The 18,603-nt window shown below is 43.8% G+C and overlaps 1 protein-coding gene and 1 non-coding gene across 8 annotated transcripts in view; both read left to right on the forward strand.

Annotated features, from left to right (window-relative positions):
• Positions 1 to 5,067: 5,067 nt before the first annotated feature.
• Positions 5,068 to 5,223, forward strand: LOC115604642. Its single transcript, XR_003990365.1, has one exon. It is a non-coding gene; the product is annotated as a U1 spliceosomal RNA (small nuclear RNA).
• A 6,852-nt stretch (positions 5,224 to 12,075) lies between these two features.
• Positions 12,076 to 18,603, forward strand: part of CASK (calcium/calmodulin dependent serine protein kinase) — a 202,193-nt gene continuing 195,665 nt past the window's right edge. For 5 of the 7 annotated variants that reach the window (XM_030477067.1, XM_030477070.1, XM_030477071.1 and 2 more), the window contains exon 1: positions 12,076 to 12,790. In XM_030477067.1, coding sequence (XP_030332927.1) covers positions 12,732 to 12,790 — 59 coding nt within the window. In that variant the 5' untranslated portion in view covers positions 12,076 to 12,731. The remainder of the gene's footprint in view (positions 12,791 to 18,603) is intronic. The other 2 variants (XM_030477068.1, XM_030477074.1) reach the window with 1 other exon arrangement.

Raw genomic sequence — 18,603 nt, forward strand, 5'->3', positions numbered from 1 at the left:
CGAGAGCCGAGTAGAGGGGCAGGATCACCTCCTTCGACCTGCTGGTCACACTTCTTTTGATGCAGCCCAGGATATGGTTGGCTTTCTGGGCTGTGAGCGCACACTGAAGCCAGCTCATGTTCAGTTTCTCATCAACCAACACTCCCAAGTCCTTCTCCACAGGGCTGCTCTGAATCTCTTCTCCGCCCAACCTGTAGCTGTGCCTGGGATTGCCCTGACCCAGCTGTAGGACCTTGCACTTGGCTTGGTTAAACCTCATAAGGTTGGCATTGGCCCACCTCACAAGCGTGTCCAGGTCCCTCTGGATGGCATCCCTTCCCTCCAGCGTATCAACCGAACCACACAGCTTGGTGTCGTCGGCATACTTGCTGAGGGCGCACTCAATCCCACTGTCCATGTCACCGACAAAGATGTTGAACAAGATTGGTCCCAACACCGATCCCTGAGGGACACCACTCATTACTGCTTTCCAACTGGACATTGAGCCATTTACCACAACTCTTTGCGTGCAGCCATCGAGCCAGTTCTTTATCCACCGAGTGGTCCATCTATCAAATTGATGTCTCTCCAATTTAGAGACAAGGATGTCATGCGGGACAGTGTCGAACACTTTGCACAAGTCCAGGTAGATGACAACAACTGCTCTGCCCCTGTACATCAGTTCTGTAGCCCCACCATAGAAGGCCACCAAATTGATCCGACAGGATTTCTCCTTACTGAAGCCATGTTGGCTGTCACCAACCACCTCGTTGTTTTTCACATGCCTTAGCATGCTTTCCAGGAGAATCTGCTCCATGATCCTGCCAGGCACAGAGATGAGACTGACTGGTCTGTAGTTCCCTGGGTCTTCCATTTTCCCCTTCTTGAAAATGGCAGTTATATTTCCCTTTTTCCAGTCCTCAGGAACTTCACCTGACTGCCATGATTTTTCAAATATGATGGACAGTGGCTTAGCAACTTCACTCACCAGCTCCTTCAGGACCTGCAGATGGATTTCATCAGGTCTCATGGACTTGTGCACATTCAGGTTCTTAAGATGGTCTCGAACCTGATCCTCTCCCACAGTGGGCCTAAGGTCTTCATTCTCACAGTCCCTGCAGCTCCCTTCCAAGACTTGGGTGGTGTGGTCAGAGCATTTGCTAGTGAAGACTGAGGCAAAGAAGTCATTAAGAACCTCAGCCTTCTGTAAATCCAGAGTAGCCAGTTCTCCTGGCAGCTTCCGGAGAGGGCCCATGTTGTCCCTAGTCTGTCTCTTATTTGCTATGTACCTATAGAAGCCCTTCCTGTTATCTTTCACATCCCTTGCCAGATATAATTCTAACTGGGCCTTAGCTTTCCTAACCTGGTCCCTAGCTTCCCGGACAACATTCCTGTATTCTTCCCAGGCCGCCTATCCTCGCTTCTGCCTTTTATAAGCTTTTTTCACCCCTCAAAGTTTCCTCAGCAGCTCCTTATGCAGATGAGTAAGTGACAATTTCTCCAAAGGACGAGTACCAACACAGCCATTGCACCTAAGAAATTCTGACAGTCAACAGCCACAGCAGGTTGAGATGAATTAGTTTCAGAACACGGCACAACTGGAACTAACAGACTTGGTGCCATCTGACAGCAAGAGTATTGATACTCTAGGAGATATTTCCAATTCCATGAATCAGTGCAGAGTATCTCAGAGACTAATTGAATGTGTGCTTGTTCATTAAGTTTGATTAAGTTAGTATCTGAACTTCCTTATTATGTTAATGCTTAATTTCAGGATGCAGAGGGAAGTTGCTGAGAACCATGACTTTAAGAGTTTCTGGCTTGAACCAGTCATTAAATACAAGCTACAAAATGCAAGCTCTTGTTCAGAGCTTACACCTCAAGTACAGCAGATCCCTATCAAACTCCGTGATGCCTGCTGGTCGCAGGACAACCCAGACATATGGAGACATCTTTTTCACTTCTGTGGAAAGTGAAAGCTAGACCAGGAGAAAAATAGTACATTTCTCATTACTTTTTAAAAAGCTAGTAATTTCTTGTTTTCTTTTATGGCACTCATTACTGTATTAATGGAATAGTTTAAAGCATCCCCTCTGAAAGATCAAAGGCAAAATATCCCTATTTTTCTTAAGGGAAACATAGGAACTTGGGTGGAGCTGCTCGCTGCCTCCCCAGCATATCCAGAGTGATTATGCCTCAGACATGCCTTTGTCTGTTGACTGGCTGTAAAGGAAGCCCAGAAAACTAGCTCACATGTAGACCTGTATGGAATTGGTGTCTGAAGTTATATGAGATGATTTGGGTTAGAAACATACCAGATGAGAAAACAGACTTAATGACCACTTGCTAAAATCTTGGTTTACCTGAGGTAACAGCTGGGCACTGGCTGTAGCTATACGGCAGAGGTAATAATAATGTTTCCCTATATATATTCCATTCTTGGTGCGCATTCTGTCCACATTCTTGAGTTGACAAGATGACATGCTTCTGGACAGGTACAACTACCGCGGGCCACATCTGCTCTGTGATTATCTTCATACTTCCAACCAAAGGCACCAAAGGACAGACCATACAACCAGCACCAGGCCTAGCACTATGTGTCACAGCCTTTCCACTCATGGTGGGGTTTACCCATTGTTCTGACAATTACTGTAAATAAGTACTTAATAGTTAATTATTAGTTATCAATGCTAAGTTGGAAGTTTTTTAGATAGCATCTCCTTTCTTCTGAAACAAGAAAACACTTGATTCCATTTTGTTCTTGTTTGAAAGAATCAGTTATTGTGACTGAACTCGAGCCTCCAGTCTCAGAGTTGTCCTTTATCCAAAGCTGTAATGGCTGAGCACAGGCACGCCCAAAGCTTGTGGGTGTGGAGCACATATACATACACCATGGTATTTGTAAATCTTCCTTAAAGAGAATCCAAACAGCAAGGGAGCCAGAGGGATTTGAGTGACACATAGTGACAGCATGGCGAGGACACCAGTGTGTATTCCTGCTCTGGGCTGGCTTCAGAGATGCTTCTCTGTACCTGTTACAGCATCCCACAGTTTGGGTGGACTGTCAGCAACAGGAATGGCTTTAATTAGGCTAAAACACTGCACTGTAAGTGCATATTTCAAAGTCTGAGTGACAGGCAACACAGCTATCTGTTCCAGAGGCTGAGGAAAAAAAGAAATGTTAAAGTAGATTCCCCTTTACTCATCATCAGAGCCCTAATATTCTGAAGTTCTTTTTAAAGAAGGCAATGCAGCCTGGAGATGAGCTTCACAGCAACTAAATCAGAATTTTTTTCAGAATTCATCAAAAAGTGTTACTCCTGATTCTTTCCTCACGGAAAACATAATTACTCCTAAAGCTTTTTCCTCCTTATTTTACAGTAAAAATATAACCTTCAGAATTTAGTTCTGCTAGATGCTTTTGTGTTACCTGTGCTACGGACATTACCAGCATCAGACAGAGTTTCTGATAAGGAGCTATCATCTGTAAAATACAACCTAAGTTAGAATAGGTATTCACAGTTCTTTAAAAACTGTTTATATACTTCTATCATATGGATTTTACATTGGTGAAGAGAGATGTGTTTGATGTTGTTGTACACCTAGAGCTGTGAGAAAACTGAGGGCAAAGTCTTGTCTCCAGATGAGTGCTGATGGCTGAAAAAAACCTGAAGCTGAGCATATTGGCCTCATGTGTAAACAGTGAGCAAAGCATCATCAGGGACCACATTTTACTACTACATAAATAACAATTTGTTCACCTATGCGTCAATCTCCCTTCCTAACATCAAGATCCCCCACCCACTTCTTCCCACCTCACACATAGCACACAAAAACCTTTTCCCAAAGGAAAAAATATTTTGCTTTTGTGGAAACATTTTTTCCTCCTAAATGAAAAGGCCCCAAACAACTCTTAAAAATCTCTGCTGAGATTTGGACCATGTGCAGCACACAGGTGATTATCAGGGGAGTTATGGCTTGAATTTCTTCAAAATAAGGGTGCTCTTGAGCCTATAAAGTAGGAGATCAAAGAGATAATATGTGCTGGGTTTAGAGAGAGCTATTACAGAGCGTGGTTTTGTTTTTCTCTCTCTGCTGTCTCTAATCTTCACTTTCGTGACAGCTTTTTAGCTATAGCCAGAGCGTCAGGCTCCCAGAACAATCCTGTGTGAAGTGGACAATGCCTGGGATGAGAATGCCCATGGCTGGTCCCTTGGATGCCTGCCAGAGTGCTGCTGCCAACATAAGCCATAGGAAAAACCAATACTTTTTTCCCAGCTTCTCCCTGTGTCAGACCTGAATAGAATTTCATGGGACACAGAATAGCATACATCTTTGCCCTCTAGGACATTTTCCCTGTTAAATTTCAAAGATCTGTTGCAAACAACCTATGAGTTGGATTTCTGTAGGCAAAAGATTCACAAGAAGCTTTTCCAATGGTAAGTTGGCCGGTCTGAATCAAGAAGTCAATATTAACTCCTTCTACTGCAGGTGGGGTTGTTCTTGTAAAAGAGCCTCGAAGTTTGGGGGTGAATAATCATGCAGTGTCAGCAGAACACTTCAGAAAGGGAAAGTGTAAGGAAGAGGGAGAGGGAAGTAGGAAATAACTAGGTGGCCAGGCAGAGTGGTGTTTGCTGTCCTCCGTGAAGCTATACCCCATATGAAAAAAAGTAGGCTGAGAAAACCAGGAGGAAAGGGAAAAAAAGCTGCGTGACAAAGAGGAAGACAGAATGCTTGGCAAATAATTATTTACAGAATTCGTATTCTCTTCTGAAATTATAAAATGTGGTAAACTTGCCTTACCCTGGGGTTATAAGGTAAGTGGTAAAGCCATAGCTGTGTCTTACAAGTCTTTGACTGTAAGCCTTGTCAGCTTTTGGATTGTATTACTGCACATTAATAGAATAGTTACCTGGGAAATGCAGTAAGAAAAAATAGGTATCTCAAACTGCATAAACAGGGTTTGGAAAATAAATTGGTGGCAAAATGAGGACAAAATAAAGGATAAAGTTGCAAATGAAAAATTAAACATCCAGTGAAACTAAACAGCTGAAAATGTTAAAAATGCCCTAATGAGTCCACCTAGCCCTACTTACCCAATGGGGCATAGACTGAGATCAATAACATGGCCTTCCTGGGTAAGAATATCTTTTGCATTCCAGGTATGCTGACTCTGGTGATTTCCCTGAATGTGGAGAAGCCGACAGCATAATTTGTAGTGAAAGACTATATTTACACCTTTAAAAATAAAAATAAAGCAGTGGCAGTAGGAGATCATTTAGAAAGTGCATGAAAGCCTAGTCACTACCTGCAGTCAGTTCCCTTCCACTTCCCCAGTGTCTACATTTGTTGTACTAAGTAGGGGTGCTCCGTAGCCCACGCCTGCCTATTCCTTTCAGTATTTGTTTCTAGCAATGTGTCACCCCTGAAATGGTATAATTCTTTTTCGAACCCACTGACACTATTGGTGTCCACAGCCTCCTGTGGAAGCAAGTTCTCAAAGGTCACTATCCAGTGTGTGTGTATGGGCTTTTTTATTTTAAATATGTATTTATTTCATGTATCTGTCAAACTACCTTCCTACTTGTTTTACTGAGTGCCCTTTACTTTTAGTATTGCAGGATTTGGTGAACAACCATTCTGCCTTCACTTTATCTACCACCTTCAAGATTTTGTAAACCTCAACTATACCCTGCCTCGGGTGTCTCCGCTTAAAATTGGCAAGTCCCAGCCCTTTGACCTCTCCTGGCAAGACAGATGGCTCATCCTCAGTTTCATTTCATTTCCCTTCTCTCTCTGTTCCTTTGATAACTCCTTTGTGTCCTTCTGGAGACAGAGGGTCCTGAAATGTCCCAGCCCTCCAGCTCTGGTTGAGCAAGAGCTTCACATGGACACAAAAACACACCTCATGCCTTACTTTCATGCCTGTTCTGATATGCCTGATGTTTTACCGGCTTTTTTTGACTGTCACTGAAGACTGCAGCAATGGTTTCAGAGAACTGCCAGGACGAGTCTGAGGGCTCTTTCCAGAGCTGCAACTGGCTGTTCCAAATTCATCATCACACATGGGTGGTATAGGTGAGGATTTCCTCTAGATGCAGTATTCCTTGCCATTTATCTACACCAAAGCCCCTCTGGGAGATTCCTCTGTTTTGCAGGGCCCTTCTGGAGTTCTTAACTATTAGGGTGGCACCTGTCTACTCAAAAGAGCTTAATACATTTCTACAAAACATAGTAAGAGGGCAAGAAATGCAACAAAGAAGAAAAGAAAGATATAAAAGGAAAACACAAGGTGTTCTGTTGTTGTTTGTTGGTTCTGTTTCAGTGCTAGTATGTAGCATTCTGATATTATTCTTGTGATGTGATTTTTAGTTATTTTTCTGTATATAGGTGCACAACTGTAGCATATGGTTGCAATTTTCTGCTTAGGATAATGAAAAGATAACCCAAATTATGAGTTGTTTTTATTACCTTGTTTTATCCCCTGTATATCTTGTAAGCTCTTTTTATTTTAAAAAGTTTCAATAAAAGCAACATGGAGAGAGTTCCTCCACTATTCATATTTAATCCATACCCATTAATGAAGAAAAGCTGCAACAGCGGAGAAAAGAAATAAGCACCGCCAGTAATCCAATCAAGATTGTTCACAGGTACACAGTACACAAGGAAGGGAAAAATAACAAGAATGGCAAGGAATAGTGAAGAAAGAAGCTCCATTAAGTAGGGGTTTGTGTAATTTTTATGGGTTTTTTTGAAGTTGCCAGCTGCTCCTACCTGAGACTGCTTAATCTTCGGAAATCAATTCTGAAAGGGTGACTGTGAGCTTCTTTGGCAGTGTCAGATAGGCTTGGATTTGGTTTAGTTTACTATCTCTCTTCAGTAGTGTTACTGTAATTTATGTTTAATTATGATGACAGCCTAATTACAGATGAGGAACATGACTTTCTCCCTTACCATCCCTTGACCATGACTCGGCTGATTACTTGACGTGGCACTCTCTCCCAGCTGGGTGGCTGGGTCAGAATGAGCCAACTGTCTGGCAAAGGGGATGTGGTCCCCATGTCTGAAGGGCAGTGAAAAAGAATTCCTCATTCAAGAGAGGCAGCTCTTAGCCAGTTGCCTGAGAAATGACATTTATGCTTTGCCATGGTCACACACATATACAAGCCTGTATCTTTCCCAGGAACTTTTGGACCTAGGTGTCTATTTCAACAGAAATAGATGGGGGCAAGGTACGGATTTCAGAGATAAGCTCCAACTTTCCTTTGAAGATAGGGGGCTGCAAAAAAAGAGACCTGATAATGTCTTCAATGAGGAAGGGTGGCAGTGAAAGTCCACTTCTCATTGAACAATGGAGAATTGACACTGTGGAGGAACTTAAAAAAACCCACCTCCACTAAGAAGAAAAATGGAGATTTCTCTTCCTAGACAAACATCATTCATCTGTTAAGACATGCAGTCGTGAGAAACCAGCCTCCTTAATTACAGTGTGGCATGACTTGTGCAGTGTGCTACATCCAAGCTCTGCGGCTGCAGATTGCCCGGCCACACGGTAGATTTCCAAGCTGATTTAGTTATATGCTTTCTTAAGAAGTTATCCAGACTTATTCAGGGTTGGCTGATGGCTTTTCAGGGTTATTTTGACCAATATTTTTTAAGAGGATTGAAAAGGTCTGCATCAATCATAATCAAAACATTGTCTTTTCATTGCAACCAATATACCTTTCTATTGTCCAAAATATGAACTTTTTTCAGTTCAAAGAATTTGCACTCCTAAACAATACAGCAGCTTGTCAGAAATCTGGTAGGCCTCCAACATTCTCTCTCACGAAGTGCTAACAGTTAATACTCATCTTCAGTGCCAGTATCATCCTCAAACTTTGTAAGAGGGAGTGAGTTAATACATGGGTTACAGATCAAAGTAACTGAGGCCCTATTATACCTGGAATCTAAGGCACAGAAGTTTGTGCTTCCTACCTCTTTTAGTAGGAAGGTTTAACTGTCAAACCATTAAAATTTCTTATTCATTGTCATGTACCTTTTACATCACACTTTTAAATGAGAACACTATAAGGGCTGTTTGGGTGTAACTGATAACTATGGTTCCATAAACAAACTTTGAACAACTTACCTCCCCTATGGCTCACTGTTGTGGTTTCAGCAGACACTCACCAACAGTGTGCAGACCGTATGTGTACACCCTGCACAGGACACAGCCAAATAAAACTTGAGAATCCCATGAAATTTAAGAAATAAGTCTTCTAGTGCCCAAGCCCACACTTAGCTTTTTCTTAGGACTTCAAAATAAATTTTCTAATGAAACAATAGTCGTTTGCCACCACCTTCACCTAGCAGTCCAGAATCTGACAGACAGGCAGTGGGCAAAGGTTTGGGGAAGGCTACTGGGGATTATAAAGCATTTCTTTCCTGTGAATAGTCAGTGCCTTTTTCTTGCTGTTCACCTAGAAGCAAGTCCCTCTTCCAGCCCTGAAACAAGTGATGCCCTGAACTGTGTTCAGACCAACCATTATCCTTGCCAGTAAATCATTCCATGTCTCAAATGTAAAGTTTCTTCTGCTTGTATGACAAACATTATTACATACTTTTTAATAAGATGTTAAATGCACATATTCCAGTTCTAGCCCCCCTGTCATGGGCAGGGCCACCTCCCACTAGACCAGGTTGCTCAAAGCCCTGTCCAACCTGGCCTTGAACACTGCCAGGGATGGGCCAGCCACAGCTTCTCTGGGCAACCTGTGCCAGGGCCTCACCACCCTCTCAGTGAAGAATTTCTTCTTTATATCTAATCTAAATCTACTCTCCTGTCAGCTTGAAACCATCCCCACCTTGTCTATCACTACATGCCCTTGTAAAAAGTCCCTCCCCAGATTTGTTGTAGGCCCCCTTTAGGCACTGGAAGCTGCTATAAGGTCTCTCCAGAGCCTTCTCTTCTCCAGTCTGGAGAACTCTCTCAACCTGTCTTCACAGGAGAGGTGCCCCAGCCCTCTGATCATCTTCATGGCCCTCCTCTGGACTTGCTCCAACAGATCCACATCCTTCTTATGTTGGGGGCATGTGTTCACGATCACAAACATGTCTGTATATGCATTGCTTGGATGGTCATACTACTGGGTATTGACTGCTGGCAAACGAATGCTCCTATTTTCTCGAGCCCATTCAATCTGGACCTGAATTACAGCATACTTCTCATTTGTTCTAGCAATTGCTGATGCAGTGGTATCCTTGCCGTTTTTGCTGGTTCAGTGTGTAACTTTTTACGATACTTATCTGCACACAAATCCCAGTTCAGACAGGTTCTTCTCGTGCAACTCCAATGGTAACACACATTTTTGCTCTCCCTCTACACTGAATGTGGACAACTGACACAGTTTTGTAGGCTTTGATAGATTCACCTTGCTTCTTGTCAGCCTAAGCAACAAATGCTGCTGCTGCTCTAACAAGCATGTCTCCTTTGCTCTAGAAAGGAAAAAATCAGTAAAAGAAATGGGAAGCTCAGCCTGGAAGGTAGTAGGACCCTTCGGGGAAGCTAGATGCCAGGGAATGAAATGAACCACATCTCTTCATGAAAGTCCATTTTTTGTTCAGTGTCCTCAAGAAACCACCTTCCCACAATAACTCTCCAACCTGCGTTGTGAAACCCTGTCCCTTAGCAGAAAACCACCCTATGTATGTGCTGTGTCACACCCAAATGGACCCAACTGCCGTCTAAAGTTCTTAAAGGGTTTGCTCTATTACAACACTTTGGCTCAAAGCCTCCCTTGCGTTATGCTTGGTATTCCTTGTTTCCAGTTTAATCTATCGCACACAGGTGATGTGGCCTAGTGTGACCCTCAGCACTTAGCACCCAGAGAGAGGCAAGACGTCTGTCAAGTGACGCTGCTGGATGGCAGAAGTATTTGCCTCTGCTTGGGAAGGAAGCTGCTATGAGCATTCTTCTTTCTCATGCGTCTTTGTATAATTATTTTTTGTTAAGTTCTAATAATAGCTCCACATATAGCCAGATTGCAGAATTATAGAATGGTTAGGGTTAGAAAGAACCTTAAGACCATCTAGTTCCAACCCCCCTGCCATGGGCTGGGACACCTCACACTAGACCAGGTTGCTCAAGACTTCGTCGAACCTGGCCTTGAACACTGCCAGGGATGGAGCATTCACCACATCTTTGGGCAACTATTTCAGTGCCTCACCACCCTCACAGTAAAGAACTTCTCCTATTTAAGTTTGAACGCATTACCCCTTGTCCTATCACTGTAGTCCCTGACGAAGAGTCCCTCTCCAGCACCCCTGAAGGCCCCCTTCAGATACTGGAAGGCTGCTATGAGGTCTCCACGCAGCCTTCTCTTCTCCAGGCTGAACAGCCTCAACTTTCTCAGCCTGTCTTCATACGGGAGGTGCTCCAGTCCCCTGATCATCCTCATGGCTCTCCTCTGGACTTGCTTCAACAGCTCCATGTCCTTCTTATATTGGTGGCACCAAAAGTATACTGTAGATGACAATTTCAGCTGAAAACATAAGCTAATCTTCACCCATGTTATAAAACTCACTGCTGTGAGGCCTATGTGAGGCCAAATGGCTGCCCACATTTGCTGCATAAAATTTGGGGAACAACCTAAATATATTGGCTTTTCCAAACAGCAGATAGCATTTAAATCTTTTTTAAAGGTTTGTATGACATAGAGCACAGCTTCATGGGATTGTCTATTGCCTTGTGTCTTAACATTGTACGATCAAGAGATGTAGTAATTTTTACTGCTTTTCTTTTTTTTTTTCTTTTAAATTTATCTGGAGACAGGAACAAGATGTTCTTGGTGAAATGTGGTCAGCTCTGCATTTTAAAGCTAACCTTTAAACCATTTCATCAGATAATTCTGCTGTGACAGGCTTTATTTTCCTCTGTGTGGGGAACAACTGTATAATTTAGCTTTGTTAATGACTTTTAAGAAGTTGCATGTGTGCTAAACTACTTTGGCAAAAAATAGATACTTTGTAAACTGCAATAGTTCCCAACTAATTCCTTTAAAAGGGCTTTGCTTTCTTTCACAAACCACTCGATTCAAAACTTGGGAAAGCACACAGCTGCAGCTTGGCACCTATCTTTCATATGCAGCTTTCTTTGCAACATGTTAAAAATCATGTAACACAATATCAGGTGAAGTACTTAGTGTTTTGAAATTCACCAGATGTCTCAGATGTTGTTTTTAAGTAGCTACTAAGAGAAACGACAGCCGCCAGTTAGTTGCCCAACCGGAAGAGCATTAAGAGCACTTCCAAGAGGTTCTTTTCATTCACCATTTTTAGCACTAATAATAAGATGACTGTTTTCCTCATAACAAAGAAGGCTCAAATTGTGCTCCAGAAAATGCTTATATCCTCTTGTGAAAAAAAAAAAGAAAAAAATTAAAAGTAAAAAAAAAAAAAAAAAAAAAAGGCCACTTCAACTGCCCCTGGACAAAGCTCTCCAAGCTCAGTTTGCACAGAGGTTCTTTATTACTATAGCGAAAACAAGAAGGGACGCCCATCAGTAGGAAACACGCGAGTGTGCGGCCGCAACGCCGCTCCCCTCGCCCAAGCGGCGGCCTTCGCCACCCTTTCAGGGCGCACCAGGCCTCCTCCCTCCCCTCCCCGTACCTGCCGACGCGCCCACAGCCCCAGGGCCACGCTCCCCCGCACCCCACAGCCTCCGGTCCTTCCTTCGGCCGTGCCGCCAGCCCCGCGGGAAGCCGTTGGCGCTCAGCGACCGGGCGGCGGAGAAGATAAGGAGGGCGGGTACCTGAGCCCAGCCTTGCCCGCTGCCCGCGGCCCGGCCGCGCCCTCACGCACGGCAACCGCCAGCACCCGCAACCGAGCCGCCGAACACCCCCGCCCCGCGCCATGACGTCACCCCAGCCCGCGCCTGCGCACACCGACCCGACACCCCCATCCCCCCCGCCGACCGCCCCTCCAAAACGGGTGGTGGGCGTGGCCTCGCGCGCGGTTCTGGCGGGACGGGAGGAGGTTGGAAGAAAGGGAGCGGAAGCGAACGCAGCCCCCCGCGTGCTGTGCGTGCGCGCGCGCGCGCCGTGACGGCTTTGCGTGACGGTGGCGGGGAGCGCGCGCGCCCGCCCTCCCTCCAGTAAAGCCAGCGCCTATCGCGGCCGCCGCCGCTTCTCCTCCTCCAGCCTGGGAGCGTAATCAACGGCCGCGCCTGCAGCTCCCCGCCTCTCCCCCTCCCACCATTATCCTCCCTCCCGGCGCGCGCCCCCTCTCACCCCCCGCCCGCTCGGCGAGAAAGCGAGACAGCGCTGCCCGCTCCCCGCCGCGCCGATCCCCTCCATGGAGCTGGCGCCGCCCCGCTAAGCCGGAGCTGCCCGCCTGCCCGCTGCCGCTGGGGAGTAGCCGGCTGAGAAGGGGAGGGAGGGAGGGGGGTGGGGGGCGGAGGAAGGTGGGGTCGCGGAGTGTGTGACACGCGCGGGGAGCGGCGGCGGCGGCTGCGGGCCGCGGGAGGAGGAGCGGGGAGTCCCGGCGCGGCCGCGGGAGCCCCCCAGGGCGGGCGGCGGGAGCTGCCGTAGCGGCTGGGATTTACCGTGGTGGTGGCGGTTGGCGCTGACCGGCGGGGGAGCGCGCCGCGCGGCGGGGACCGTGCCCGCGGCCCCCCCTCCCCCCTCCCTCGCCCCTTTCCCTCCTCCTTCCCTCCCCCCTGCTCCCCCTCCCAGGGGCCGCCGCCTCTCGGGCTGATCCCCCCCGCCCGGACCATGGCCGACGACGACGTGCTGTTCGAGGACGTGTACGAGCTCTGCGAGGTGATCGGCAAGTGAGTCCCGCGGGGAGCGGGAGGCGGGCAGGGCCGGGCGGAGCGGGGGAGGGGGCGGCGGTGCCCCGGGCCCCTCCCGCCGGGCGCGGGGGCCGAGGGATGCTCGCTCTGCCCGGGACCCACCTGAGTTGCCGCCGGCGGGTCCGTGCGAGCGGTGCCGGGTCCGGGTCGTCCCCGCCTCGGCTGGTGGCGGTGGCACGGCGGGTGCCTCCGCCGCGCTGCCCACCGTCGTTATGACAGGGGAGGCGGAAAGGGGAGAAGTGACCCGGTGTTTCCTCAGCCACCATGATTAACCACCTAACCATCGCTCAGGCTGGCTGCAGCAAGCGGCAACCACTTCCCACCCCCTTTCTTCTCCTCCCCCCTATATCCCATTCCTGGCACACCCATCGAGGATTGCCTATTGGGGAAGGGAAAGGGAAGATATCTCTCCGTAGATCCACCTATTCACTGGCTGTCTGCATGTTTGTGCGCCAGGTGTTGGTTTTTCCTCTTCTGTGCTGCATAATAGCCAGCTTTTTAGTGGCAGCAACAGTGACGCTCGGGTAGTGCTCGGTTTTCGTCCAGATCTTTCCCTCCACTCTCATTCGTGTGGAAATAGAGATGTGTAAGGCAGTAGGAGTGCTTGGCCTTTTGAGTCTTATTATGCAACTGCTATTAAACCGATGTTCGAGGCTTGTATCCAGCCTAAGAGTTGAGGTGGTTGCTGGCGTTCCCCAGCTGCCTATTTCGGGTTGCCACTGTTGTAGGGTGGATGGAAATGACAGTTTAAGTCTCAGGCGGTGTAATCGCACCAAGAAAATGCAGAGTCCCCCAAATCAGATGGTGATAACGAATTAAAGCTGAACTCTATTTCTGGCCCAATTTTGTGACTGCTCAGTTTCAAAATCCGTTTTCATTTACTTGTCGTCATTCACATATTTTCTGTAGTTGTGTCTGTGTTGCAAAATGGACATGAAAGATGTAGCAATATTGTGACTTTGTAATTTTGTGTGTGTTTCTGATTCCGAAGCTGAGATTGCTGTGGAAGCCTTAGTAGTGACACCATTCGGTGTGTTTGGAGTTTTTTTTCCTGACAATTAATTTTATAAGAATAATTGTTCACCATGTTTTGATTATAAACAAAGGATTTTTTTTCTACATGTATTCTCTTGCCTGCTCTCCACTGGTATGCTTTTCAGTTTATATCAAGTGCTGCCTACTTTCAAAGCTGGGGCCGAAAATATTCTCGAATTAATCTTTCGTAAGGATTATACAAAAATGTGAGTCTTGGACTTGGCAGGTGTCTTTGTTGTCACCAGAAGTTTCAGCACTCAGTTGTGTCATTTCACAAGCTATTGCTACCTCTCTCAACACAACTTTTTAATATAGTGAGCTTAAAGGGCCTTGTTTGCTGCCATTAATGGTAAGCAACTGCTTTAGCTTCATGCTGGTTGTTGGTGAGGAGCTTCTGTAGCTCAGAAACAAAACTCTGTTATTAAACATGTTTTGAAGACAATTTTTGACACACTCATTTTACAAGTGGTTTTATGCTAACCACTGCAGTTAACACACTTTTTTATTCATACCTAATTATTGTTAGAAAGAAGGTGCAGTGATTATGTGTGACCACATACCTGTTTAGAGAATAGATGATTCACAGGAGTCTAGATGTTTGCGCATCTCAAATGACTTTTTGTTCTGTGATCGGAGAATTTTGAAGAAAGTGCTAAAAAACTGTGAATTTGGTATTAGCTGCAGAAGTTCCACATGAGATTTTGGTAGTATAGATAATGTTGTGATGAAACTAGATGTAACAGATAAATACTGAATCACGGTAGCACAATGCCGCCAAGAGCACTAGCAAAAACAGGGTGGATCACTGAAAATAGCAGCAGTGATGGTGAGAAGGGCTGATAGCTCATTGTGATTGCTCAGGCTTTTCTGCACAGATGTCATGCCAGTCCTCTAAAAAAAAAAAAAAAAAAAAGAAGAAAAAGAAGGCATTTAAAATAAATACACAGTTTCATGTACAGTTGTATAAGGAGTAATTCCGATTTCTCTGCAATACTGTGCAGGTGAATTCCAGGGAACTATGAATGCAGCATCTTTATTTAGCTTACAGATTTTGGATACCACCTTGGCCACCTTGAAGCAACTTGAGGAAAGATGCTGTAAATCTGCTTTAAATTGCTACGTATGCATCTTACTAAACCTCTTTCAGTGAAACATTCACTAAATATCTGTACATTCTAGTGATTTATCATTGATTGATACAGTAATTTAGTTCTTGCAAATAGCGTATCTGGCCCCTATTTGTGTTTTGGACACATGAAATATTAAACCAGGTAATTTATCTTTTCTAAATAGGTAGTTACCACTGTCATGTAAGGTAGTAAAAGGTATTTTCACAAAGGGTGTGGGAAAGAGATCTTCACCTGTAAAATAACTGAATATCTAGTCAAAGTTCCCATACAGTTCACAAGATAAATAAGGAGATGGTTTCTTCTTCTTGTTGAGGCATATTCTGATCTTTAGGATAAACTTTAAACACTTTAAACTACAATAAACTGGTAGGACTTACTTCGTGTAAATGCAGTGATGATAGCTTTTGGTGTGCTGGAGTGTGGAACAATTACAATGTAATAGTATATGAATGAAATGATTGGAGTGACAGCGATAAACTGTTTATCATGTGATATTTAATGTGTTTAAGTTCTGCAAGCATGCATTTTTCGTTTTGAAAAGAAAGGCCAGGGGATAAAGAAAACTTCTAGTTTGTCTCCTTCAGAGGAAAAAAAAAAAAAAAAAAGGGGGGGGAATCTTTATTTGCATATATTTCCAGCGTACCTTTCTGTTGCTGAAAGCTATATGAAGGTAAAAATTGGAATAATAATACCAATTTCTTGTTGAACTTTTAAAGTGGCATTTATGACCCTATCATTAGTGATGCAGCTTTACTTTTCCAGGTGTGTTATGTTCTAGGTTTACTGTCTTGTCTTCAGACTTGACTGACACAAACACACTTCAAGCAAAAAGTAAATTGGGATTTCTACATTAATCTTCAAAAATGTGTTAACATATCTCGGGATAATGGGTGGTGGGGAAAAACACAGACTGGTAGTGGTGAAAAACACAGGTGTGCCATTTTTTCCCCCAAACTTTCTTCCAGGTAACTTTGAAGAGGTTCTCCCTGTATATTATCATAGAATCATAGAATAGTTAGGGTTGGATAAGTGCACAATCTAAAATATTTAAGCCTTTTGTTATGTTGATCAGACCATGCATTTGATTGACAGTTCACAGATACTAGTTCTAAGTGTACTACTTTATTTTTTTAATAACACTTTCACTCAAAAATGCATTTATTTGTTTATAAAACATAGTAGGTGTAGTGCTGAAACATCTTGGGTGTTCCTCTGAGGTGAAAACTGTTCTGAGTTTATCATAGGAGCTCCACATACACATAGCAATAGTTTTATTTATGCCAAAGAGAGAATGCCTGTGTTTAGTTGGTATTGAATCTAGAAGACAAGAGCATGAGATAGAGTCCTTGTTCTGCAAGGACTTGGTTTTGCATAGTCTGGTTTTGAGTTTCTGTACCTCTTAAGGTTCATCTCCAATTATATTAACATTAGAGAAGTACCGTAAAGAATTGCAGGCTGCTTAAAAAATTCTCCACATTTTTAAGTTGTAAATACTATGTGAAAAAGTTGATAAAAGTTTACTCTTGTTAAGAAGAGCATTGATCCCAGCTGAAATCGTTAGTCTTTATATTGTCACTTAAAGTGTAATTTTTGTAATTTTGCCTTCCTTTTGTGGACTATATATGAACAATCATTGTGCGTAATAGTAATGCAGTTGTTTTTAGTATCAAAGTGTAATGTGATGATTGGTGCTAGTACTATTGTAGCTTTCAGGATGTTCTCTGCAATATGTCTGGGATCAGTCTGTTCCTTTTCTGCACTGCACACTTGAGGATTTTAGTTTGTTTTCATCTCTCCTTCCCCTCTGATGGGATAATTCTCTCTGCTTGGCTCATCTGGTAAAGAGGAGTTAAAGTGCCTAAAGCCTGCAGGTGTTTCTCTCTTCAGCAGCCTACTAGCACTGCTGGAACACTGTGAAAGATGTGCGGGAGGATATAAGGTCTTTAGGCAGGATGGGATTTTTTTGCATTAAAGTATGAAGGCTTGTATCCTGTTGCAGTCAGGCAAGAGGATGGTGGTTGCAGTTTCATCCTAAGCTCTTACCTTGAGATGGAGATGCTTTAGATTTATGCTCCAGACTGGGGGTGTTTAGGAAAGGAAGGAGAGAGCTCATGGATTCCTTGTCCAAGAAAAATGTTAATAATTTAAAGTATTGTGATAACAAAACTATCTAGAAGTATTTTGATGGTTTCAGTGATGCTGTTTTTCATTATTGCCTCCATTTTCTCTGCACAGGAGTGAGAATACTGTTGACTATCAAATGTACTTTTTCTGTATACACTGTTGAAATTTTGCATCTCCTGGTGAAGTGATGCAGGTAACTGATGTGTATAATTTTGACAAACCAAATGAAAATGCGAAACAACTGTATTATGTACTCACTGTTTGGAAAGCGGGGAGAGGAAAGGGAACTTCTCTGGGGTATGGAAAGTGGTTTGTCTAGTTTAGCTTTTGAGGGTTTTTTAAGACTCTTTGAAATAGACGGGAATGTTTTATTAGTACACTGGTTTCTGTATTACAGCATTGAAGTGTAACAGATGATAATGAATATTTGATTTAAGCATAAGGTCATAATGTGCATTGCTTCAGGAAAATAATGTTAGATTGCTTGAAGTGTATATTGCTAGAATATCTCCTTAGCTAAGTTATTCTGCTATGGATTGAAACTGTAACAGTGACTTCTTTATACTTCAGAGGTTCAACCATGGCTGAACAGATGAGCAAATGTGTGCAGACTAGTCCTGAGTAATTTGAGGCTGAGAATTAGAAGATTTCAGATCAATTTACTACTAAGATTCTGGAGCAGCTGTCTGTGAAAAGTTGTGGGACAAAAAATCCTAAAAAAGCTACTTTGTCTTGAAGATTTGCTAGAAGTTTGATCTTTTTATTGAAATAATGTGAAACTTTGCTGCCTTCAAGAATGGGGGCTTTATCCGTTATAATCACTTCAATCAAGTACAATGCTTGAGATAAAATGCTCCAGGATAAAGAAATATTAGGGAAAGAAAAGACATATTCTGGCAACAGCCACTCCTCTACTTAGCTCTCTGTCTGATACAGTGTTCTTTTTATAATCTCATACAGATGTTACGACAATGAAAGGTAATCAAGCAGTATTAATCCTAATATGATATTTCCAAAGATCACTATTCAGAAACCTGTAGTGCGTCATCTAAAGAATGGTGACTTCAGAATTGAAAGTGGTTGTTGTTAAAAGTAGGTGTTTTATGCCAAATGATGAAGTTGATAAAAATAAGTTTATGAATTGTCCCTTTCCAGTAGCGAGTACTTTTTTTTTTTTTTTTTTTTTTTTAAATATACAGTGTGAAAACATGTATACAGGATACATTACATGTGTGGCCAGGATTGTCATCCCTAGTCGTTTAAAAAGTTAGACTAATCTCTGAAGATAGTGTACTAATCAGTTAATACACCCATCGAAAGAACCTCAAGAACCCCTTTTCTTTTTCTTTGTGTATATCAGATATGCATGTAAGGGGGCACCTAGGTAAGGCATCCAAAGCATGGGAAGAGAGAGCCTCCACTTCAATGTAGCTGTAAACTGAACTGTGTTTTAGAATGTCAGGTTAGTAACTTCTTATAATAAACTTCTGCTGTATTCAGAGT

This window comes from Strigops habroptila, chromosome 2 (genome assembly GCF_004027225.2).
Source record: "Strigops habroptila isolate Jane chromosome 2, bStrHab1.2.pri, whole genome shotgun sequence".
Taxonomy (NCBI): domain Eukaryota; kingdom Metazoa; phylum Chordata; class Aves; order Psittaciformes; family Psittacidae; genus Strigops; species Strigops habroptila.